Source organism: Gallus gallus, chromosome 4 (assembly GCF_016699485.2).
Source record: "Gallus gallus isolate bGalGal1 chromosome 4, bGalGal1.mat.broiler.GRCg7b, whole genome shotgun sequence".
In the NCBI taxonomy this organism is placed as follows: domain Eukaryota; kingdom Metazoa; phylum Chordata; class Aves; order Galliformes; family Phasianidae; genus Gallus; species Gallus gallus.
Window position 1 is genome coordinate 62,412,228 of NC_052535.1, and position 23,915 is coordinate 62,436,142.

The 23,915-nt window shown below is 40.1% G+C and overlaps 1 protein-coding gene across 13 annotated transcripts in view; it reads left to right on the forward strand.

Annotated features, from left to right (window-relative positions):
• The window catches only part of MTUS1 (microtubule associated tumor suppressor 1), a 111,832-nt gene that overhangs the window by 8,987 nt on the left and 78,930 nt on the right, over nucleotides 1-23,915 (forward strand). For 4 of the 13 annotated variants that reach the window (XM_040699403.2, XM_004935995.5, XM_015285554.4 and 1 more), the window contains exons 2-3: nucleotides 18,926-21,162; nucleotides 23,374-23,572. In XM_040699403.2, coding sequence (XP_040555337.1) covers nucleotides 19,099-21,162; nucleotides 23,374-23,572 — 2,263 coding nt within the window. In that variant the 5' untranslated portion in view covers nucleotides 18,926-19,098. Of the gene's footprint in view, nucleotides 1-122; nucleotides 5,483-9,959; nucleotides 10,035-11,098; nucleotides 11,188-18,925; nucleotides 21,163-23,084; nucleotides 23,286-23,373; nucleotides 23,573-23,915 lie in introns of those variants that run through there. The other 9 variants (XM_046940361.1, XM_015285555.4, XM_046940363.1 and 6 more) reach the window with 8 other exon arrangements.

Below are 23,915 nucleotides of genomic sequence, written 5' to 3' on the forward strand. Positions count from 1 at the left end.
TTGCTTTTTTTTTTTTTTTTTTTTTTTTTTGCCCCTCCCATAAAGAGCTGTTATCAGTGCTCAGTGAGTGGGAGGGCTTTGTTTTCTACCACCCTATTCAATCGCAGCCTTTTGCCTGTTTCAGGTGCTTCCTTACTGAAAGCAGAGTGGGATCTATGATGGACTCTGGGATTGATTTTTCTGGTACTATAATTTATAATGGGATGGATGTCATTGATAAAAACAAGTCTGGTTGTGTAGAGGTCATTCCATAGTATCCACATAAGTTATATTTAGTGTTGTTTATATCAGATTCATGTCAGAATAAAGCTACAATTACAAACTGCTTACTTTTTTTATAAACAGCACAAGGAGTGCCAGCATACTGCAGAGGGGAGGCCTGGGACTTTGTTCTTGTAGGAAGAAGTGGGGGAAAACTGGTCTGTAAGGAGAAAAAAAAATCTATTGCAATCTATTCTTGTTAGCTGTTTTAATTTGATTATTGGTTGATTTATATAAAACTGATTTTGTGTTTGATTCATATAAAACTAATTTTGTGCTGCTTTAAATGTAAATGCAGTCAGATAGCAGAAAATAAACAGCAGGTTTCTCAGTGCCCTGCTCTTCAGGGAGCAGAAGAGGTGGGGGGTTGCAAAGCACTTGTGCAGGGAACTTGCTAGCTTCTTCCCCCTGCATAAGATTCCTGAACATCACATTTCTTATTTAGCTCTGCATTTCAGAAAAGTTTAAAAATATTTTGGTGGGTTTTTCTTGTTTGTTTGAGGGAAAACCGTCCATACAAAATAACACTGATTAACCGGATAATCACAGAACCTGCTACAAAGTGTAGGTAGCAACCTTGTACTTGCTTGTTCAGCTTTGAGCCATCTGGCATTTGTTTCTTAAACTTAGATAATGAGTTCAGCCTTGTTTTTGTTTGCTTTTTGTATGTGTGTTTTTCTTTTTTTTAAGTCCTCACGCTGTTCTATTATTTCTTTTTCACGAAGGAATATCTGAGGTTTGCTTTATTTCATTGTCTGGCTGAGTAGAACACCGGTGACTGCTGTTTGCTATCTGCTTTTTGATGTAGGGTAAGCAAAAGAGAAGATGTATGTGAAATTCTTCAAAACTCTTTGGCTTTCCCAGTGCCAAACAGTAGCATTTTTAAGTGCAGGAGATTAATATAGAGAGCCGGAAGGGGAAAACGTCACACAATGTGCTTGTGTTAATGCTTGTGCAGAAAAGAAGTCTGTCAGTGAAACTGTAATGAATACCCTGATAACTTTTCCATACTTCTCAGTTCTTCCAGATGTCATTTTCAGAGAGTGGCAAAATGGCCTTTGTACTCAAGATGCTGGCTGTGGAATGAATTTAATCTTTCTGGAATCATGGCTGCTTTTTTTTATTATTTTTTATTTTTTATAATTGTAACTCTGGGGTTAATGTTTAAATATTTAAACGGATTTGGCTTCCTGCCATTGAAGTAGAACAGCATGTGCCTAACCCTGGGACTCTTACCATTCCCACTGTAGCCAAAAAAAATACAAATTGCTCAATAGCGCAGTGATCTAGTAACTTCAAAGGCTATAATTTAAGGCTAGTCTTGGACAAGGGCGCCCTAAAAGGGGGCGATTGACTTGATTTTTCCTATTTAGCTGAGGGAAAAGGAATTTTTACAGATGGCATCAGAATGTTTTACAGAACTCTTTAGGTTAAACAGGAGCAACCATCTCTAAGTCTAAGTCCAGTAAAATAAGCTAGTGAAAAATAATCCTGAGAAGCACCAATCTGTACGTAGAAATCTAAAACTTTTTGAGAAGTAGGTAACATGTTAACTTGGGGTACCTTTGTTTTTTGGCTTGCTTTGGATTGGAGTGCCAGAGGTGAATGGTGATCTAATAAACATAAAGTTCAAACCTAATTTGGGAATGTTGGTATTTATGACTTGAAATGGAAAAAATTGAAGAAGAAAACCAAAAGTGATTGCACTCAAGCTCCTCATATTTCTGATGCTTTTTACCTTAAACCAGGGGACTCTGCCTGTTGCTGGGAGGTAAGCAAGGGCTTTGACCCCAGGATAGCATCTCTAATCTGGTTCCATTCTGACCTCACGTGTACTGAGAACTCTGCTGGAAACATCCATCTCTGGGGAGCTTTTCCTGGCTGCAGTGACAGATGATGCAAACCCATGGTTCCTGCCAAGCATACCAAGTATTTTCTATTAGTGGCCTGGTTGCAGCCACGCCACGTTGGTGATGGGATGCTCCCTGCACTTGAGGGAATGATGCAGTGTGCAAGCCGTGCTGAGATAAGGCTGGCTGGGCAGAGAGAAGTGTCTGTCCTCATCCTGCTTTGTTTTACGATTCTCCTGTTCAAGTTAGACACGTACATGAATTTTTCAGCACGTGTGGATGTGAAACCTGATACTTAAAGAACTCTAAATGAAAATAATAACAAATTCCATAACTTCTAAGCTATAAATACCTAAGTTTGCTGTAACCTTCCAGACAATTAATATTTTGTTCAATTCTAATTAAATTGTATTTGTATTTCAACCATGGAAGTGGAATACTCTGGGCCACTGTTACAGGTAATTGTTTAAACTCGTGTGCATACCCTAAAAAAAAGAAAAATACTGCAAATGGCAAGCACAGAATTAACACATCATGTTATTGTGCTGTGACCTGTGTAGCCTAAAGAGGTGGTGTCTAAGTGGATGCACACAGTGCCAGAAAGCATCCTCATGTGAGCAGCACTAGAGCTGTGTTTTAAAACCAGTATGAAGTAATTCTTATCATCTATGTTAATAGTTGTAGACAATGTTATGATGGCTGAATGCATTTGGGATTTGATTATAATTGAAATAAAAATCAACTTAAATATCTGTTTCATTGTCCATCCCATGAAGGGAATACAGATGTACCTTTGTCACAGGCATCTTCCTTCCTGTCATTTGGTGGTTATTCAGAGGAGAGGGCACACTGGGCTAGAGAAAGAAGTCAGAGTTTACCTTTGACTGCTTTACAAGTGCATAATAAAATAATAGTCTGTGTTTTGGCAAGAAATAAGATGCTAAATGCCTCCACTGGAAAACCTCGGGGGGTACAGTGGTCAGTGATTCCATTTCTGCCTGGAGGTGTTCAAGCTGTAGTTAAATGGAGTGAAAGCGCACAATCCTCATGAGGGGAGACTCTTGTAAGTAAAGGGAGGATAAAATGAGAAACCCCTGCACACTGCTCAGTGTCAAGTGGATGCAGAGCAGCACCATCTGAACACACTGGCTTTTTCAGGAAACCCTCACTGCCATGACTAGGCAGTGAGGATGTCTTCGAGCCGTAATCTTGGAGGACCAGGTAATGTGAGGTGATGCCAGCAAAACAGGAGGGGCCTGACCGTGCCAGCTTCAGCCAGTGGTGGTTTTATTTTGGGGTGGTGTGCTTGGTGGTTGCAGGGCTTACACACGCCACATCCTGCTCTGCTGTATGCTCTCGCTAAGCAGCCATGGGATGTGGCACCCTCAAAATCTGAATGCAGAATGCCTGTGGTGTTGCTGGGATCTTTCTCCAACTGGATATCTTCCTCCTCGGTGGGTTATTACTTTGGTTCTTTCTGATTCTTGTGTTGTTTTCTCACTGTTCTGGTGCTGTCTTCTGCTACTACTAACGTAGTGGAATTGCAGCACGCTGTGTCAGATGAAGTGCAAGGCCTGTCACTGTCTGGGTAACTTCTGCATAGTTCTTTCAAGAACAGAAAGAGGCTTGGATTTGCCAAACTAGTTTGACATCTGGAAGCACTTTAATACTATTTGGGCTCATTGGTAGAGATTATGTCCTCTAGGAACATGGGTCAGCTTTAAGTTTTATTGTTTGCTGGTAGGAGCAAGTGTTTTCTTCGGTTAGCATCTGCTGAAGACGGGTGGGACTGTAACAGTCTTCATGTCTTCCTCTTTAGGAAGAAAAGTTTGTATTCTCTACCAACTCTTAAAGATGGTTCCTTATCCATTGCCACTTATAATGGAAGATAATTGCATCAATTCTTGTATGCTCTTGGTGGTAGATAAGTATTACACTCTATGTTGTGTACCTTTTCATTCCCAACTTCAGCAAATTACTTCTAACAGTTCCAGTTCATAAATATTCTGTCACTTTTGAAAGATGAGCAAATTAATTACTCTGAATATTCCAGAAGTATTAGAGGTTGTTTTTCCGATATCTTTAATTTTGTGACCATTTATAAGACTTCTAGTAGCTTGCATTTCTTGTACCTTGGCCCAGCCTAGAACTGTGTGATTTGAGTACACAGAGAGAAAAATACTGTTTCATGTTCAAAGAGAAATTCTTCTGGAATGCTTAACTCTTCAGCTGTGCACACCCAAAGCCAATGATTTGTTTAACACATTGGCAGTAAGCACGTGCTGCTTGCATGTCTTGATTTGAATGATGAGTGTGTTGCAGTAGAGGTTTTTTTTAATACAACTGTCATAGTTCCACATTTAAATTGACTTTGTTAGATTGTATTTGTTTATATTTATTGTAGTTCTTTTATAGCCTGGGGAAAGAAATACTTGCAGAGGTTGAAAATAATTTTCACACTGTTTTACATAGCTAATGTATCCCTCTTTTTTATTATTATTATTCCTCCCTGCAATGCTGAATTAATTGAAAAAGCTACATTAAATAGATGTAACAGCAAATTATACACTTCTAAGGTAAGTCTGTGATGTGGTTAAATTCAGCAGAGGAAAGTTTCCAGCTGAGTTTTTTGGAAGTGTCGCATTCTTTTTTTCCTTGCCTGTAGCAGACAAGGATAAGTGACTGTGGTTTATGTCACTTAAAACAGGTGAGGGAGAGCTGTTAGTTCTGTTAGGGCAAAACTGAATAATTACTTGATGTGTTGCAATATGACGTTTCCAAACAACTGTTCTTTCCTTGGGCTGTCTTCAGGAAGGCTAAAATAAAATTTGTCCAAGCTGCTCTGCAGGCTGTTTCATGTGGAATTGTCTCCTGGAGTAGCTGTTTGCTGTGACCTGTGGTGTGTGGTGAAGGACAGTGTTGGAAACATTTGCGTGACTGCGTTTCTCCTGGAGACTCAGTGTGGGGTAGTGCTTCCCTGTCCTGCCTGTTTAATCTTAATTTGCTCTTGAGATAACAAACTTAATGTTACATTAGACAGGTGATTCTTTGACCTTCAGATTTCTGGAGTTTAATGCTTTCCTTGCCCCTCCTGCTCCTCCAGCCACCCACCCATCACAGTGTTTCCTGGTGTTCTGGCTCATCAGGTTCTCCAGAATTCTCTAAGTAATAGAAGGGGAAGTTTGGCAAGAACATCTGCCTTCTGCTCCACTCTTGGCCAGGCAAACTGACTGCTTGCTCTGCTGCACAATGCTCCTGTCCCTCACTGTAAGCGTGGTATGAAGTGGCAAAGTGTACATCTCCACAAGTATCACCTGTCTGGTCTGTGACGTCCTCATCAAATCCGCTCTAGGATGTGCTGCTACCACACAGTGAGCTTTTGATAAATTGCTGGCAGAGTCGAAGGAAAATTCTTTAGCTGGAGCCTATTATTGCTGCATGGCTGAATTGATCTTTGAAAGCTGAAATCTCTTGGGAGAGTTCTGGAAAGTCCAGCTTCTGTGTTTTGTTTTCCTCTTTTTTTTCCTTGGTCTTGTTGTTTGCTTGCCTTCTGATGACTCAGCCTCAACTCATCTCTCTTAAAATGCTTGGGCCTTGTCTTCAGTAAGTTGTGCTGTTCCTTTCTTTTCCTCTATGCCTTACTACAAGATGCTGCTGTATTCCAAATAACTTTCTGAATGCGTTAATTAGAAGTTGCTAATTCTATAAGTACAGAAGCATACTCTTATATATGGCTCTTAACTGTTCATTGTTTGCTACTTAATGGGTAGTAAGATTACTTGTACTTTCTGAAGCTTTGTGCATAAATAATTTGTACACCAAAATAAGCCTTTTACTTACAAAAATTATTTAGAAGCTGATAGTCTTAGTGAGGGAGGTTTAGTAAGTTATATCAAATGGTAATCACAGACTGTCATTGATTTAATGTTCCCCCTGATGTTTTAAATTTAACAGCTAAAACAGAGGTATTAGTGGCTTCCACAGTTAATGCTTAAACCATGCCAGGCTTCAGGAGAAATGCCAAAGAAAACTCGTGCAAGTAGTTTCCATATGTTGCTGACACATTATTTCCTGGAAGGCTGGTTGATGTGTTGGCAAAACAAGTAAAATGTGCCATTTTCTGTTAAAGTTTGGGAAGAACAATCAAGTCGCAGCTCTTAAAATAGAGAGTCTGAGATAATAATAGGGCTCCAGCTTGTCACTGCAGTTTTGTATTCTCAGTATTTGAGCTGATCTTTGATCTGTGATCTTTGTTGCATGTTAAAGCATTTTTTTTTTTCCTGTCCGTTGCTATCTTTAGCTAAGTTAAAATACTGAAATAGGAGCTATTGGTATTTGTGATTTATAAATAGAAGGAAAGATCAATTGAACTTTTAAGGGCGGTAAAGAAAATAGAGTAAGTTTATCCATAAGGGAGGGAGACTATACCTAAAATGGAGAAAAGAAGGGAAATAATCCAAAAGGTATTTAACTATTTAAAGTGCACAGTTATTGACTTTAATGTATTATCAAACTGTAATCAATACTCAGTTCTAAGAGCTGGACTCTAGGCAGGACTAACTAACCTACAAACAAGCATCCAGTGCTTGAGAATGAAGCCAACGTGGGGCACAGGCAAGCTGGTGGCGGCTTAAAAAACCCCAGTTCAGGTGCCAGTGCTGTGCTTTGGTACTGCTCTCCGCTGGTGATCCAGGGGATTTTGGTCAGACAGCCATGGCTTAACCTTTACTTTTAGCTTTGCTGTAACCTCTACTTTTAGCTTCACTGTGTTGTGTGCATTCTTTCAGTTGTTTGTTTTTGCACTGTTTTTTAGCCTGTCTTCCTGAAACAGTTATGCAGGAGGAAAGACTGGATGTGGCAGTCAGATATGGGTCTCTGATAAGATCAGAAATTCCTTCCAACGAAATCCTAGGGGCAACTTTTGCAGGGTTGTTGTGCAAGAGTAACATCTTAAAATTACAATTACTTAGGTTGCCTAATATATTATTTTTTCTCAGAATGTTATTTTCAGTGTCTCCCAGTCTTACTCTGAAATGGCAGAGGAGGAAGGGTGACAAAGTTCTGTAACAGAGAGGCTGGAGAGTCTCCTTCTCTGGAGATATTCAAAACCCACCTGGATACTTTCCTGTGTGATGTACTCCTGGGATGCTGCTTTAGCAAGGAGGGAGGCTGGACTAAATGATCTCCAGAGGTTCTTTCCAGCCTCTACAATTCTGTGATTCTGTGAAGAGAGGAATTACTTTTAGTTTTGTGCCTGTGTTTGTATCCCTCCAGTCCTTACACTTGGCTTTCTGCTGCTGTAAGAGTAGGACCGGTAGCACAACTTTTTCCTAGGCTTTTTATTTTATTAATGGAGAAAACTTTATCACAGCTGGCTAACGTGCTGCTAAACTGGTCCTTTCTTCAGCGAATGGGAGTGAAAGAGAGCAGCTTGTGGGCCAGCGGTTGGTGAGCACTGCTAGGTTCCTTCCCCCGTGTCATGATCTAAATGAGCATGGGATCCAAAGTGATTGCACAGTACTGGCTGTTGTCTGGCAATTGGCTTTGATTCATGGAAGAAAACAGCACTTGCATGATCCTTGCACACCTTGTGCCTTCCTAAAAGGCCAACCCTGCCTCAGTTCAGACTATGATAATGCATTCAGGTGTTTGAAAAGCAAGCATGCTCCTGTGTCCTCCAGCCTAGGCTCCCAGGCTTGCAGTTGTGAATTAGCTCTGTGCTTTGCCATGAGGTTTTTAGTTGGTGTAAGCAGGTGATGTCTATTTGCATTTGTTCTGTGTAGGAAATTGTTGCTGCCACTCAAGCACATAACTCGTATCTAAACGTTTGCAAGCACCTTCTGGCTGGAGAAGGAACTAGTGGCTGGTATTTCTCTGTATATATTCTCTCTAAATAAGTGTGACAGCATTGACATCTTGTTTCTTTCTGAAAATGGTAGGTAGTAAGCAGAAAGTGGTCTTGTGACTCTCATACACTGTTTAGGTTTTTTGTTTTCTTTTTTTTCTAAAAGTTATCTCTGCAGCCGTGCTCTGAGTAACTTTTTCACAAAGGATCTGAATTCATCTTCTGAAGTGAACTGAAGCTGTGACAAGACTTGAGCCAGCTCCTGGGGCACAACTAAAGAAACTACTCAGTGAACTAGTTTGTAGATAGTTGTATGATTTTTTACAGTGTTGGAATATTAAAATAGAACTATAATCTGGCAGTCAGGACTGGATAGGAACTGAAATTTGTGATGGTGTTTTTCTTTTTCCCCACGTTTTTCTCCTTGTGCTACTGCAGCTGCGCTCTTTGTCTCTGCTACTGCCACACCTGGGCAGACAACTCTGGTTCCCCCAGCTGCATTTGTGCAGCTGCCTGAGGTACATCCTTAGGTTCTGAGGAGCTGCTTGCTCTCCAGGATCCAAGCTGGCCCTGTGCATCCTGGCAGCAAGGTGGAATGGCACAAGGGGGCTGTCAGATCTCTGTGGCTCATGTGATGCAAAGATGCGAGAAGTTGGCAGACTCTATTTGAGAGAGGTCTGGCGGCGAGATCCAAGGAATGTTCTCCAAGCTGGCATTTGGTTCCCCTCCAATACTGAATATTTTGAATGTAATGACCTTCAGGGTATGTGCAAGATGAATCTCTCCAGGCCATGAGAGATTCTGTGCAAGTGTGGGCTCTTGTTTAGGGGAGTGTTGATCCTCATGGTTGCTAGTGCTCCAGTTTCAGTTAACCAAGTCCAAGTCAGGCTCTGCTGTGACAGTATTTGCTGGGAATATAAGAACTTCTTCTGTAGTCAGCTAGGGAGTCTCTTTACTTACTGATCTCCGATTTGCATACAGATAATATACTTGATGCTTAACCTATCAGGAATCTTAGCAAATAGATGAGAGCTGCTCCAAAAGTAATGCCTCCTATTTTATTATGTTGACCCACAATGTCAGAGTTGGATGTCGGTGATATGGAAGTAGATATTGAACCTTCCCGCCAATATTGCATTAAATTTTGTTGCCATCTGATAGATAGCAGCAGAGAGGCAGTCTGACAACATGACGTCTGACACGGTATTGCATATTATTCAGAGGTGTGGAACTGGATTCCTCTCTGCAGAAAAAATCACAAAATCACATCCACTGACATTCACTGATGCTCACTGAATGTTTCTGGAGACCAAACAGTGAATGACTGAGCACAGTGAGGCGGTGAGTGGTGCATTTCAGCAGCAGTGATAGTGACAGTAGGGCACCTCCTCTGGTGCAGATTTTTTATGAGCTTGGCATGCAGGTACTTGTTCATTGCTGGTGAAAATGCATAGCTGCTGGTGGTGACTATGTTGAAAATAGTGTTTTGTGGCTGAGAATTTGCCAGTAACTAGTGTTACTGTGATCTTTGTATCTGTTGTAGTTTCCATTTAAATAAATGGGAGGTATTAATTCCAGAGCAATATGTGCAGTTGGTGTTACTTACAGAAGTAGTATCTCACAGTTCTGTACCAGAACTGGTACGTTCTCCTTCCAGAATGTAAAAGTTACCCACTTGTATCAAAGAATAAGACAGATACGAGCATCTAATTAATCAAGTTCTCCTGCAAGTAACCTGAATCTGTGGCTGTGATTAGACTTGTGATTGCTTTGTCAAAGAGCTTAAATATTTTTCCATTATGTATTTCTTACGAAGAAACGTTCAAGTACCAGACATACAAATAAACCTGAATACTGAGGTTTGCTGTTTTTCTTCTGCTTATGGAAGCTGATGCTAAGCAGGCTTGTTAGAGTAAGCACCAACAGATAAACAAACAAAATGAACAACCAAGAAACAAACAACAGAAAATAAAACTGCCTCTATAAATTCTTGGTCTTAATAGGCACACAAACTTGGAATTCAGAGACGTGATGGGGGAGAAATACAAACCAGTTTCTGTGCAACTGTTTAAACAAAGGTGGGTGATAAACTGCTAAAAATTAGAACTTTAGAAACTGGGAGCTTAAGCAAGCAGTTGATCTTGGTTCTGGTTTGGATGAGGAGTATGCTGTGTAAAACAATTCAGGAGGTTTTAGTACAGTTTAATATAATGAAGATGATTAGTTCTAGCTTTCCCATCCGATGTCCTCCATAGTAGTGATTTGTGAAGAAGGTGAATAAAGGACCTGATCTGTGTGTATTGAGGTGGAAGACTTGTCTGACTGACGACTTGATTTTTAGACCTGCTTTGTAGACCACAGTATGTCATGCGATTAGTTGAGAATTAAGATTTTTCTCTTTTCTGCTTTTAGAAAAAACATAGACCAGCTGTAGACTTCTTACATAGTCAGAAACAAAGGATCCATGCCACTGATCAGTTTGTGATATGGACGATCAGAGAAGTGGAAATAATTTCTGAACACTTGGCAAATTTGAGCCTTAGCTTTCTGCATAAAGGTTGTCCCCTTCGTGTGGCCCAGTGCCCTACTTGCTTTGAGGAGGAACTTATTTGCAGATACAAGAAATCCAGCCTGGGGAAGCTTAGTGCACCCAGCTGTTCTTGTATCTACCTGACAGGCAGGTATTCCTCAGTAACTTTTCAAAAATCTTTTAGAACAGTACAGTCGTGAGCACTCCTTTGCAACTCTAAAGTCTTGGATATAGTTTTCCAGAAAATTAACTGCCTGAATTCCAAATGGCGGTTCATTCCATCCTTGCTTCTTGTGAGGCAGTTTTCTTTGGAGAAGGCTCCTAATGCAGCATTAATTGCTTACAGTTGATATTTGTGAGCAGTATTATACCCAAATGACTTGTAAAAGCACCTCTGGTATGTGCAGCTTGGCTTGCAGAAAATAAAACCCCAATGGTGTATTTGAAGGAAAAAATACCAAGACAGAAACTGCCTTCTGTTCTAGGGAAGTCCTCAAATACCTGGTGTAGGAGGAACAGAGCACTCCTGAAATTAGAGAGATGGAAAATGGGAGCACCAGGGAACTGAGGTCTCTTTTGAATTCTTTAGCTCAACTTTTTTTTCTCTTTCAGGATTCTGCAATTAGGGTGACGTATATTCCTACCAGGAGAAGCTTCATGACTTTTCCCCATATTTATTTTCTTGGATTACTCAGCTCTGGGTATGTGTCTGTGGTTTGGGGTTTCTCTGTTCTGTTTTTTTTTTTCCCTCTGCCTAGGCAGTTCCTCTGAGTTCAGAATTATGCAGCATGCTGGGATTTCTTTTACCAGAGTACTTATGTCAACAAGATGTGCATTTAGTATCCTAACAGAGCTGGAAATGAGTTGGTATACCGTGAATTCGTGGATTTCTAGATGGATGTCTAGAAATGACAACGTTGCTGGTAGGCTTTGGTGAACTTCATGCTTACCAGATAACATAATTTTGTCCTGCGAATTTAAACTTACTGAGATAATTCTGAGAAAGTTGGTCAGTGCTCACAGGGCAGTATTCAGTTGTACAAGTTCAGTTTATATAAGTACCTTAGGAATGTTTTTCATGCTTTCTTTCCTCATTCTCACAAAAAGTATGCTGTAACAAATTTGACTATGAAAATTGTTGTATTTTGTCTCTAAGCTGAAATCGAGGAGGCAGAGTTGCCTCCTAACAAATGGAGTTCCGGCTGTAGAATCAGTACTAAAAGTGTACTGGATGAGATCAATGTCCTTTAAATAATCACACTGCTATTGCTGCTTGTATGTAATTCAGGCTTTCCTTCATCAGGTTCATAAAACTGGTGAAGTCAAAGCTAATAAGGGTTAAATGTGAGGCTTGCTGTCTTGCAGACTGAGTAGTTTAAGCAGGGCACCAAGTCTGAGAGGCTTCAGAGAGTGGATTTGTGCATACCAGTGGATCATCAGATGGAGGGGGAGAAGTTAATGTGTGATCAACCCTTGCAAAAAGGACAGAGCTGAATTCCTAAAAGAACCAAGCAACCAAGGATGCACAAGGCAGTTTTCACCTGTTCAACATGCAGTGCTGTTAGGCTGTCAGTTACTCCAGGGTTATGGCCTAGTTTTAGTACAAAAGTAGAGTGCAGCTGTAAAATAAATAACTAGAGTTCCTCTGTAGCACAGCAGCAGCACCTGGCCAGCATCCCCTGCACACTTGGGAGCAGCAGGCATGGATGTGCACCAGGCCTGCAGCACTTCTGTCGCTGCCACTTGCACTGATTCTGATCAAGCTTAAGCTGAAATGAAAGCTGATGATCTGGGCCATGTAAAGCTGTAGTTCCAGGGTGTCTGTAGAGGTCTGCTTGTACCTGTTCTCTTGTGGAAGCTGGTATTATCTTTGCTCTTCTGTGAAGCTGTCGAGTCAGCTAAATAGCTGAATGGGGAGAACTGCTTCAAAGGTTAGCACTTGGAAGCTGAAACAGTTCTTCAAGTGTAGAAGTGTAGAGATTTGGCTGTAACACAGAGCAAAATGAAAGCTATAGTAAGCGGCATTTGTATGTGGTCCTAACTTTAAGCAAGAAGTTTCATAATAATGGATTTACACGACATGCATCTTAGCGTGTTATAATTTACTGTGAGATTGCAGCATTCCTGAGGGGTGTCTGAAGGACTGATGGGACAAGCTGTAGGTAGGAATGAGTCCTGCTGATGCCCAGAGCATGCAGGGCCCTCCACGGCAGCGTACCGCTCTGTGCTCACATGGAGCCCTTTCCCTGCAGCGAGAGGCTCGGCAGCCCACAAGTCTGAATCCAGCCCACAACGCGTGGGCGAGACAAACAGAGCCGTCCTGGCAGCCTTCCCCAGGAGCGCAGTTTCCCCTTCTCCCCACCTGGCCCAGGAGCTCCAGGGCCGCAGGCAGCCACGGTGAGGCTGCACCCCCATGCCTACGTGTTGCATCAATCAAGCTGTTTTTTCCAAGCTGCTCTGCAAAACTGGCGTGGCACTTTTCTTGTTTGTGTAATTCCTCTGTGCTACAGAGGTAGATCGCTGTGCTTTGCTCTGCAGAGCCAGGCCTTGTTGGATTCAATCTTGTATGTTCTGAGACCAAAAGATAAAAAAGAAATCTATGAAATAATTAAAATTTAAAAACAAAACTCAAGCAGTAGAACTGATCTCATTGTGAGAAAGTTTCCTTTGCAGGGAAAGCATATATTTTTTTAAAGATATTAAAACAATGCATTAGATTTTGTTTATTTTTCCTCTCTCTTCAGACTAGAGGGTTGGCAACAATGATTGTGAGTTGCCCATGTACTCCAGATGGCAGCTAGGCAAGATTGCAGGTGAAAACCAGTTAAGTTGTTAAGATTGGTAGAGTTTATAGTAGCATCCAGCTACTATATTTCTGAAAATCTGCAGCAACCACTGCACCTTTAGGACTTCTAGTCATTGCATTGGAGTTGTTCCCTATTTGGCTACAAAAATGTTATTTCTATTAACCTATTTCTTGAAGTTTTATTGGATTTTGTTCACATAGATATAATCAGTAGCCCTGGATATAATAAAATGCATAGGAACAACTGTTCTTTAACTGTCAAATAACAGCATTTTCAGAATTAAAATTTGCTGTGATGCTACTGCTGTGCAAGAGGGCGTTCCTGACTCAGTGGTAGAATTTCTTACAGAGTATGTGAAACCTCTCCTTGGCTGGCTGTAGTCTTCTCTGAATGAGTGCCCACTTCTGTGCAGCGGGCATCTTTGAGTCTGTGAAAACTGGGAGCTGATTAAACTTCTGACCTGGCTAACTTGGGAAATCCTAAGCATCTTGTTGAATAATCTGTACTGCAAAAGGGTAGCATGGCAAGGATGCTGCTATTTCAGTTATTAAGGGGTGTATTGATCAGCTTTATTCAGATAATTAATTGGGTTATAGATTTGCTACACAGAATAATCCACTAGAGCTAAATAATACTTTTGGGTTTACTGTATCTTACTTCACTACAGATTATGTTGGAAGTGTTCCAAATGCTCAGTAAACCAGTTCGCGTTGTGTATCGTTGTTAAATATAGCCAGCTGCTGTACTGGCTCCCAGCTTTAGGTGAAGATCTAAAAGGACACAAGAACAGGAGCTCATCAGTTTTGCTGCGGCCTCAGCTGTCACATTCTGATGACACAATCTTACTACTTGCCAGAATACTGGTGGTGTCCATTAAATGTTGGGCAGTGTTCACACCAAACCCAGGGGCACAGGCACAGATGCTTTGTGAAATAATTCAGGAGCATGAAAAATTTCAAGTCAGCACTGTACCCTAAAGTAGTTTCAGTGTATGGTGCCTAGTGCATTGAGGTGTATTTGGCAGTAGAACTTAATTTTAAAAGGCAAATGTTTAGTGTAGGAGTTATTTCAGTGTTAATGGTTAAAGCCATCTCTGCTCTGACTTGCTGAGCATGTCTATCATGACTCACTGTTAGGAGGCAAAAATTATTTTCTTTTCTCCAGAGTTATGTCTGGCATTTCAGCCACCACCTTTGCAGCCTGGTGTTCTTGCTCTTGCAGAGAGCTTCTGCCTTTTTTATGAAAGCCTTGTCCTTTTTAGTCAAGAGGAGACTAGCAGTAGACAAAATGTCTGCTTAATCAAACATAATCCCCAAGTCTACAGATTTTTTCTATACGTGTGTGTGTGTGTATATATACACACACACAAAATATATATATATTTTAAAGAAGCACACAGCAGCACCCCCCATTCTCTTCCCTGCTCCTGAATTTGTGGTGAGAATCCCAGCTGCAGTAGCTGTTCTGTACTTCTGCCCTGTACCTGCTTCTGTATAAAGTTTAAGTGACAGCACTGGAGAAATCAGCAGTTTATCCAAGATGCAGGTGTTAGACTAAGTGAGCAGTGTATGTAACCACATGTAGTCAAATAAGTTGGAGCACTGAGTTGGGGTTGGTGGACATCAGCGTAGTCTGTGCTCAGCTGTTCAATCAGATCTTTCAGCAAGCAGGATTTGGACCTTGACCTGCTTAGGGAGTGCCATAATAATAAATGCATATTGTCTTAAGTTCTAGCTTCCTGCTTTCTTTTTGACATGAAACTTTATCCTTGATTGTACAGGAGCTGATTTAAAAACAAACAAACAAATAGACCACCTCCTTGAAAACCCAGGAATATTTCAGTGAAAAGTTGAGGGCTAATTTAACCAGGAAGCAAAAAGTTCATCATTCTCGGAAGTTCTTAAAGAGGGGCCAACTGAATATCCATCTCATGGAAAACTGTACAGTGGCTTTGTTTATAGTAGCAATAGCCCAAAAGCCAAGCCAGTGACAACTCCGAACACAAGTGTCCATGCATTGCAGTTGTGTACTGTACCCCTCCCCCCCCCCAAGAAAACTCCATGCTGCTTCTAGCCATGAATGTTGTCTTAATGGAGATAAGAATGAGTGCCTGATTGACTCCTAGCAATGGAAAGTACCAGAATATTCAAGCGAGAGGCTTGTTGGTATTCTGATCTGCCCATTCAGAGATGCAGCTTTGGTTTTGTTTGATCATGCACTTAATCACAACTCATAAAATACATCTGCTTACTTGCGCTGCTTTTATAGCTAGGATTTGTCGCCGGCTGGTGTGTGCTTATCTCTTACATCTGTGAGTTTCACCTTTCCTACTGCTGTAAAACAGCGGGGAAAGGCATGGGAACACACAGAACTTCCTGGTCAGGTGGCTGTACCTTCAGATCCTCATATGCTAGGTTCCAGTTCTGGATTCTTCTTCCAAATATCTTAGCAAATATCTTAGCTAAGTAGGAGGAGCACTCACTTTTAAGAAAAGTCACTGGACCAGTCTTCTGAATACAGACTTCTCCCAGAACATATTTTAAAATAATTCCCAACTTCTGAGTGGTAATTGTGGCAGTGTAATACAGCTTTCTGCTGAAGTATGGATACTGAAGGTGCCTTGAGCATAGCATTCAAGTACAGTGAGTTGCCTGGAGCACTTCCAGGCTGCTTTCCCGCTTGAAGGGACACACCCTTTTCTTTCAGATCTCCCCTGCGTCCCTTGGTACAGGCTGTGCAAACAGAGCTGGTGGGTTTGAGTAAACATGGTGACTGTGTGGGCGAAAGCACCCAGTTCCAGATGGAACACCAGGAAAAGCGTCATTACTGCTGTCAGCCTCGTGACAGTAATGCATTTAAACTGGCTTGCATTCTTGTAGCAATTTGGGATCTTGCAGCTTGATTTATTTATATTAATTCATATTGTTTTGACTCTTATTTACCTGACACTGAACTAGTAGACAATTGGTGTCTGTAGCGCATATTCAAACCTTCTCAGCCCAGCAACGCTCCATGTAGATGAATAGAAGCTGCAAGATCTTGCTCTGAGCCCTGCTTTGTATGTTGTAGTGTGTGCTGGATCTGGGGCCACTATAAGATGGACAGCGGTCTTTTTAGGAGAGTCTGCTTTCCAAGCTGGCTTCCCTTTTTTTCCAAAGCATTACTTCTGTTCCCTTGAGGTCTTATATATCTGCTCTGGAAAGGAAAAGCCTAAGAGGTCTGATGACTAAATTCAGAGTTTGGTGGTAGTATTTAGTTTAGAGAATTCCCTAACTCTTTCAATTCATCAGGAGCAATGTATTCTTGGACAGGTGTATTGTTTGGAAAAGCAATTGTTTTGTCTATAGCAGCTCTTAAATCAGAAGAACTTCTCACCATCCGGAAGCTCATAGACGTAGTTAACATGTTTAAGTGCCTGCAGAGCTACAGAATCATAATTTTTTGAGAGCTAACTTTATATTACAGATTTTGTTAGACGTTATTTTCAAGCCTTAGAAAGTCTCCTTGTTTTTATGAAAGATACTTTTAGACTCCAGATGTTGATATGAAGCAGAACTTGAATCTAGTCTAGTTGATCATGAAAGTACCAATTACTGAAGTGAAAAGCTGCTATAAAAGTAATTGAATCAATGGTGTATTTTTGTATGTATTCTCATTATGTGGAAACCTGGACTGAGCAGATTTCCATTAGTACATGTGCACATACATATACTTGGCTTAAACAATTGATTTTCTGTTCAGTCTCACACCTACTTCTGTTTTTCTTGGAACTTCTTAAGCATTGATTGTATCAAAATTTAGTTCAATACTCTCGTTTCAAATGTTGGTGAATCAGCAATCCATATTAAGCTAAGGTATCATTCTTTAAGTTCTTGAGACCTCAGCTTTGTGAAGCAGCATACTAGAGCTCCCTACTCATTATTGTGTGAAAGGTCTTGAAAGAGATGAGAACGGTTTTTGCATCTGAGCAAATGCTCAATCAAAATGGAATCTCTTAACTTCTTGTTGCATGACTAGCTGGGCAAGCTGTATGGTGTATTATGAGTTAGTCTCCAAACAAGTAGCAACTAGTTTTAATATATCAAAACAACAGTGGAAGCAAAGTTTGCAGACATTTTTCAACAGTTGATTCTGTGATCAACCTAATTTGATGGAAAATCATTCAGTTCTTGCCCAGCCTCAAGGGAAGACTTCTGTGGAAGAACTCTTGAGCCTACCTCACGTTTCATAATAGAGAATTGAAATGAGGATGCCACTATTGCTCGTGCTTCCATAGGGGTTGAATAACAGTGGGCAGTCAAAGGATCTGGAGCTATTAGGAGCTGGGAGAGTTTAAGCAGTGTCTATCTAGACCAGATTTTTATCTTAAGTGATTTTTGTTCAGGAATTGAGGAAAGGAAACAGGGAGGGGGTTGCTGCCTTATTTTGGTGGCTTCTTTCATTGTCCCATGGTCTTTCAGCATCTGTCTCAGTTTGAATGTAAAAAATCGTGTGTAAAGAAAAGGCTGTGGGCTAGAAGCCTCTCTGCATTTAGTCTGTCATGAGCATACAAACTCGTGTAGATCCAGAATGGTCTTACTTGGAGTGTTACTTTTATGCTCAGAACTGTTTATTGGCCCTAGAACATGTCTGGAAAGCTTTATGCTTCTGCTCAGTTGAAGAATTAAGAATGTAACCATTCATGGTATGCTTCTAGCTAAAGAAAATGAGGTTTATGAGAAAATGCCAGCTTTTTGAATGATAAATTTTGCTTTTAGTAACTTACCTTTTGATGTTATTTATTGCACTGGCTTTATTTTCACATTTTTAGGAGTATTTCTCTAAGTGTTTTTCTTTCCTTCACTTTGATTTCTAAAATGGTTTATATGCTCTCTGTGCAGCATTAAGTTGCCTCCTGTTAAAGAGCTAATCAAGAGTGGTTTATCTTGTCATTGCTAACTTGTTGCCTGAAGCAGTCTCAGATTCAAAAATAAAGGATCATTTTCTGATCACAATGTAACTAATCTACATTGAGGTAGTGGAAATCTCCTATGGTTATGTTTTCAGATTTTTCGGCCTCACTGACTTGTCTCAGTGAATTGCAATCAGGTTGTCACCCCTGCAGAGATGGTTGGTAGTATAGTTAAGTATCTCTATTTTCCTGCTTCCCTGGAGTTTCAGTTCATTAGGGTTCTGCTACTCAATGTATTTAAGTTGCAATCAAATCACTTCAGACTTCTGATGTATTTCTTCTATCAGTGTGCATTATTCCATCACTCCTGTAATGCATAATTCTAATGTTCATATTCTGCTGTTTTCCTTTCACTGAGTTTCAAATATGTCCATATCCTCATTTAGGGATACTACACTTGTGGCTGCGTTTCAGTTAAAATCCCGACCTGTTTCCCATTGTTTTCAATGCCAGTGTCCTCCTTCGTCCTATTCTTTGATAGGAGAGTTAGAATACATCACTGCAGGTGTGCAGAGATGTTCAACACCTGTCTTACTTCCCTGCTTCTCTTCAGTTGGGAAGAGTGGTCAAAATTTGTCAAAATGGCTGCACTTGATTCACGTCATGACCAACTGCTTAAGAATGCTTAATACTGTAAAATCCTGGTTTGGCTAATCACTTTTCATTTCATTTTAATCCTAGAACTTTTGAATCCTCTTGGAAAGTACAAAAACAAGCACCTGCTTTTTAAATGTCTCTCAGACAGCTGACATGTTCCAGGGAAAAGCTGTTTTTTCTGCAAAATTCAGAAGTCTGCATTCTCTGGGGTTTTAAATAAGCATAAAATGAAAATTGTTTGAAATTTAGCCTTCAAAATGAGTATTGAAAAGTCAGATGACAAAGCAAAGAATGGCTTGAAGTCTTCCTTGCTTATAAGGGATGAAAATGGAAATGACTACACATGTGACAAAGCTACACTTCCCTCAAAGAATTGTGCTGCCAAGTTACATGGTGATTCAACTGACCAAAATATAGTGACCGAGCATAAAGGTGATGCTGTTCTTGAAGATAAGAGAGACTTTGGAAGTATTCTTTTAAAACAGCAGTGCACTGAAGCATTTCATCTGCCAAGGGTGCCTGGTAAATACAACTGCCAAGGAGGAGTTCTCTTGGGAGATAAAGATAGTGAATGCAAGTCTTCTCTGACTGAGCAGACTATTGTATATCCTTTGAATTGTGACTTGAAAGAAACGACAAACTTCCTGAAAGGTAATGTGGCTGTGACAAAAATGCAAGCTCAGAGTATTGAACAATCTATGCCTTACAGTCAGACTGAATCAAACTGTGTATTACCACATGTTGCTTCAGAGCAGTGCACACAGTCCATGATAGAAAACAGGGTACACTGTCACCAAACCACATTCGATGTTACTAACGTTGTAAGTGGAACAGTGGAAACTGATCAAAATGATGTGCATCTGGGGGAAATGGTAATCCCTTCTGATGAAGGAGATATGAAAGAGAAATTGGGTGCAATCAGCTCAGAAAAAACAGCAAATTTCTCTTTTACAGTAGCGGCTTCAGGAAGCCTAGAGGCCTCTGCTGATTTTGAAGTATATTACCCTGCCTCTGCAGGTGTTAAATTCAATATGGAAAATACTAATAACGTTGACGGAGAACGATTAGAAACAGCAGCACAGTCTGGAAAGCAAGCTGCTGGATGTATTAATCCTCATGCACAAGCTGAATTATCACCATACATCTTCACGTATGAAGATCAGCAAGTAAAGGTCTTGCAGAATACTGCTGACTGTGATGAAACCAGGAATTCCATTGCTCAGACATGCATGGATAGTCCTGGAAATAATGTGTACCTTCTACCAGTAGAAAACATCGGAGAACAAGTATCAAAGAAAACTAGTGAACCCTTAACCAAAGAACAAAGCATCCCTGCAAATGCTGCTTTTCAGTATAAGCACAACACCCCTTTTGTGTCTGAAGTGCTACCTTGCAGTGTACCAAAACTAAAGAGAACAGTTAAACCAGAACTGAAATGTGAAGCAACTTTTTTGGTCCTCAGTCCTGTGGCTGGTGAAAGCAATACTGCTCTATTTACTTCAACTCCTAAAGAGCGAACAAAACCCACAGCTTTTCCTGTTCCAGCTGTGGCAGAACTTGGAGACAAGTCTTCTAAACTAAGACCAAACGAGATGCTCATAGGAGAGCATAACCGAAGGCCTTCGCTTAAGACTAGTTCAGGTCAAATTGCGGGAAGAACAGTGGGCAGATCGCCTATTGTGTCATCAATAACCAAATCAAGGAAATGTGAGATTGTTAGTTTTCCCAAACCTAATTTCAAAAATGTGAAGCCAAAGGTTATGTCTAGACCTGTACTACAGTCAAGAGAGAGTGAACCCTTAAAACAGTCTCCTCAGTCACCAAAAAAATCAGCTGCCTCCTCATCCTCGCTACTTGCTTCCTCAAGGCAACTGTCCCCTTCTGTAAAAGTGCTGAAAAAGAAAATAGATTTAGCTAAAGATATGAAAGTGGAACTGCCTGTGAATAAGCCCCATAAGCTGCATCTTAAGAAACACCTCTTTACTAGCCAAGTTGTGCACGCCACAACACATCCGAGTACCGCTTCCCACAGGACTTCAAAGACACCTGTGCTGAAGCAGAATCTGGAAGACACTGTCAAAGTGAGTGCTACCAATTCAGTGTGCTCCTTGGCTTCTGATGTGCTTCCAGCGTGTGGAGAAGACTCAAAAGAGATGCTGAGTGATGAAATGGATACTTCAAACTCCTTAGTGCAGCCCTGTGCTCAAAACATCTGTCCAAATGGAGGTGAAAAAGAGCAAAACTGCAACATGGGAATTCTGGAAGCACCGTTGTTAGAAAATGTGGCAAATGAAACGTTTGTCCTGCACTCAGTTCCTGTGGTAAGCTTTTTTCTTTGATTTAATTAAATGTTCTGTTCACTTGAAGAAAGGGGTTTCTGTATTGCACAGTGCTGGATGGAAACTGGAATGGGTTTTGTGCCTACAAAAGTAGTTGTAACATTGATTTCTGGGGTGCGGTCTCTTCCTACTTAAAGGAGAGAGAAATAAAATTTTGCAAACTGGTTGAACTTCTGAGTAAGCAATTAGCACTTGACCTCAAGAGCTTTCTAGTGTTGTCAACGTTCATCTTATTCTATGGTATAATTTTTTTTTGTAAAATTTTATAAGTGCAATACAGTCAGTATTCTGTTATTCTAATAAAAGCACATGCATCTTAATGCAGTCTAACTAGCAAAACTGTATATTGCCACTTGTTAAGATTTTGCAACCTGCTTTTTGGAGCCTGCTTTGACATGGGGGTTGGACTTGATGATCTCTAAAGGTCCCTTCCAACCACTACAATTCTGTGATTTTTAGAAATGTAACTTTAATGTGCACATTATCAGTATAATTTTAGTGATACTGTAATTTTGAGTATTTTAAGCTTATCTTAAAGATAAACTTCTGTTTTCAATAATTTTCTTTCAAAACATAATTTAGTTCTAAAACATACTTTTTAAATTTTTTTGCATAGAAATGTTAAACGTATCTTAATAAGTAATGCAAAATTCTCAGACCAACAATTTGGTGAAACATTTTTAACTTGTTAATTTAGCTGTGTACCTTGAATAGTTTGGGATTTTTTTTTTATTTGAAGTAAAAATGGAACTCATTAGAATAGTTAAGAGTAGCTAGGAACTATGCTTTATGCAGAAGACACATACCTTTTTCTGGGACAGTAAGCCAATTGGAAGGTGCAAACTTCCTGCCTGGAAGGTATGCATGCATGATGGATTGGAAAATATTGTTGGACTAGTCAGCTACCTGTCAGGAGAAACATGCTGCTTTCACATACTCTGAAAGAGGTTTCCCAGAAGAGGAACAGTGGGAAAGAAGGAAAGAGCTTTGGGGCCAAGTCGGGAAAATCTTGGTTTACTCAGTAAAATGGAGACAGCATACTTATTAATGAAACGTGGAGTTGTCTGAATTTTTGTCGGTCTTTACTGCTTTGCTAGAAACAAAAAGTTTTACTAAAATTCAGTATAAGGGGGAATGTGCAGTAGGTAGAATGGAAGCAGTTGTCAATTTCTGGAGCATTACAGAAGAAATTAATAACTTGAAAGTAAGGACTGTCTTTTATAAATTTGAAGTATTTTAAGGTTTGTATTCTGCATTACCCACTACTTTCAGAACCACAGATTGAAGAGAATGCTTTCAATTCATCCAGTTCAGAGATGGAAGCCTTTGCAATTCTAATTATTCTGCTGAGACTCAGTAACTCCATAGAGCAAATAATCTAAAATGCTCAGTAATCAGCTAGATTGAACTTTGTACATTGTCTTCTGTAAGATGCAGATTAATTTCTGAAAATGGGGATTACAGTCAAAAGTGGAAAGTGCATAGTGTGTCCAAATTGTTTCTTATCACATTGAGTCACAAAAAACTACAAGAACATCTGTATGTGCTCATAGGCTTACGTCTGTAGGTGTAGTTTTTCAGCATGAATAGTTGTGAATGAGTGTGCATATGAACTAGAACAAGAACTCTGTATAAAAGATAGTGCTACCTATGAATTGGTTACCTTAAACCTGTCTCACATACATTCTTAAATTCCTGAATGTGGAAAGGTTTACTTGTTTCTCTGCCATAACTTAAGACTTGGGCAGGGAAACCCATGACAGTGGCTGTTACATTTCGGGTAGTGCACGACCACCAACATCTTAGTTCATTAACTTAGCTAGTTGCTTGGTTTAAAGATTAAAAAAAGTAATCTTGTTTGGGCACAGTCGTATTTAAACAGCTCAATTAAAGCATGAAGGGACAAGGAAAGAAGGAACTCTGACATAAAGTGACCTCTATAATCTCTGTCATTACTAGTGACTGTTTTTAAACTTCCAGTTTTGTATTGCTGAAAGCCATTTAAGGGAGGGTTCTTGAAGCTGTGAACTGCAGGTGGTATGACTGACTGCATCTTTGGTGGACCCTGTGATAGCAAACAGCTAAATGTGTCACTTACCTGTATGGTCAGTATTTCACTACAGATGCCCGGAAGGGTAATCCTCAGCTTCTCATAGTTATGATCTATTGTTTTTTTTATCATCTGTTTTAAAGCAGATGCCTTCTGTGAAAGGTGAGAATGCACAAGAGAAGAATACACCAAAGAAAAGCCCAGTTGCTCTACGAAATGCATCAGTGTCCAAGGTTAAAATGGTGCCATCTGTGTTTCCCTTGAGGAGGGGAAGTGAAAGTAAAAATACCTGCACAATCAAAGCACCTTCTCAGAGAGGAACTGTTCTATCATCAAGCTCTGGTAAGATGAATTTTGATTGGGATGCTACCACATAAAGTTTCTTAAAGTTAAGATATTGCATTTAACATACTTTCAAACAGAACTTATTTGATGGTACTGCGTTGTATTTTTTTATACTAAATGTGAATTAATTGGAATTGTTAATACAGGGCTTAAAAAAGTGGGTTTTGTTTAATCATTTTAAAATCTCATCTTGTAAGGAAGGTGGTTAGAAGGGACAATGGTATCTAAACGTTACTCATAGTTTGGTTATATAAAAGAACTTTGTGGAGGTAAAACTGAAGTTATTCAAATGATGCGTAACTGAAAAGGAGGAAATGCAGAGCTCTAGTACAGAGCATTT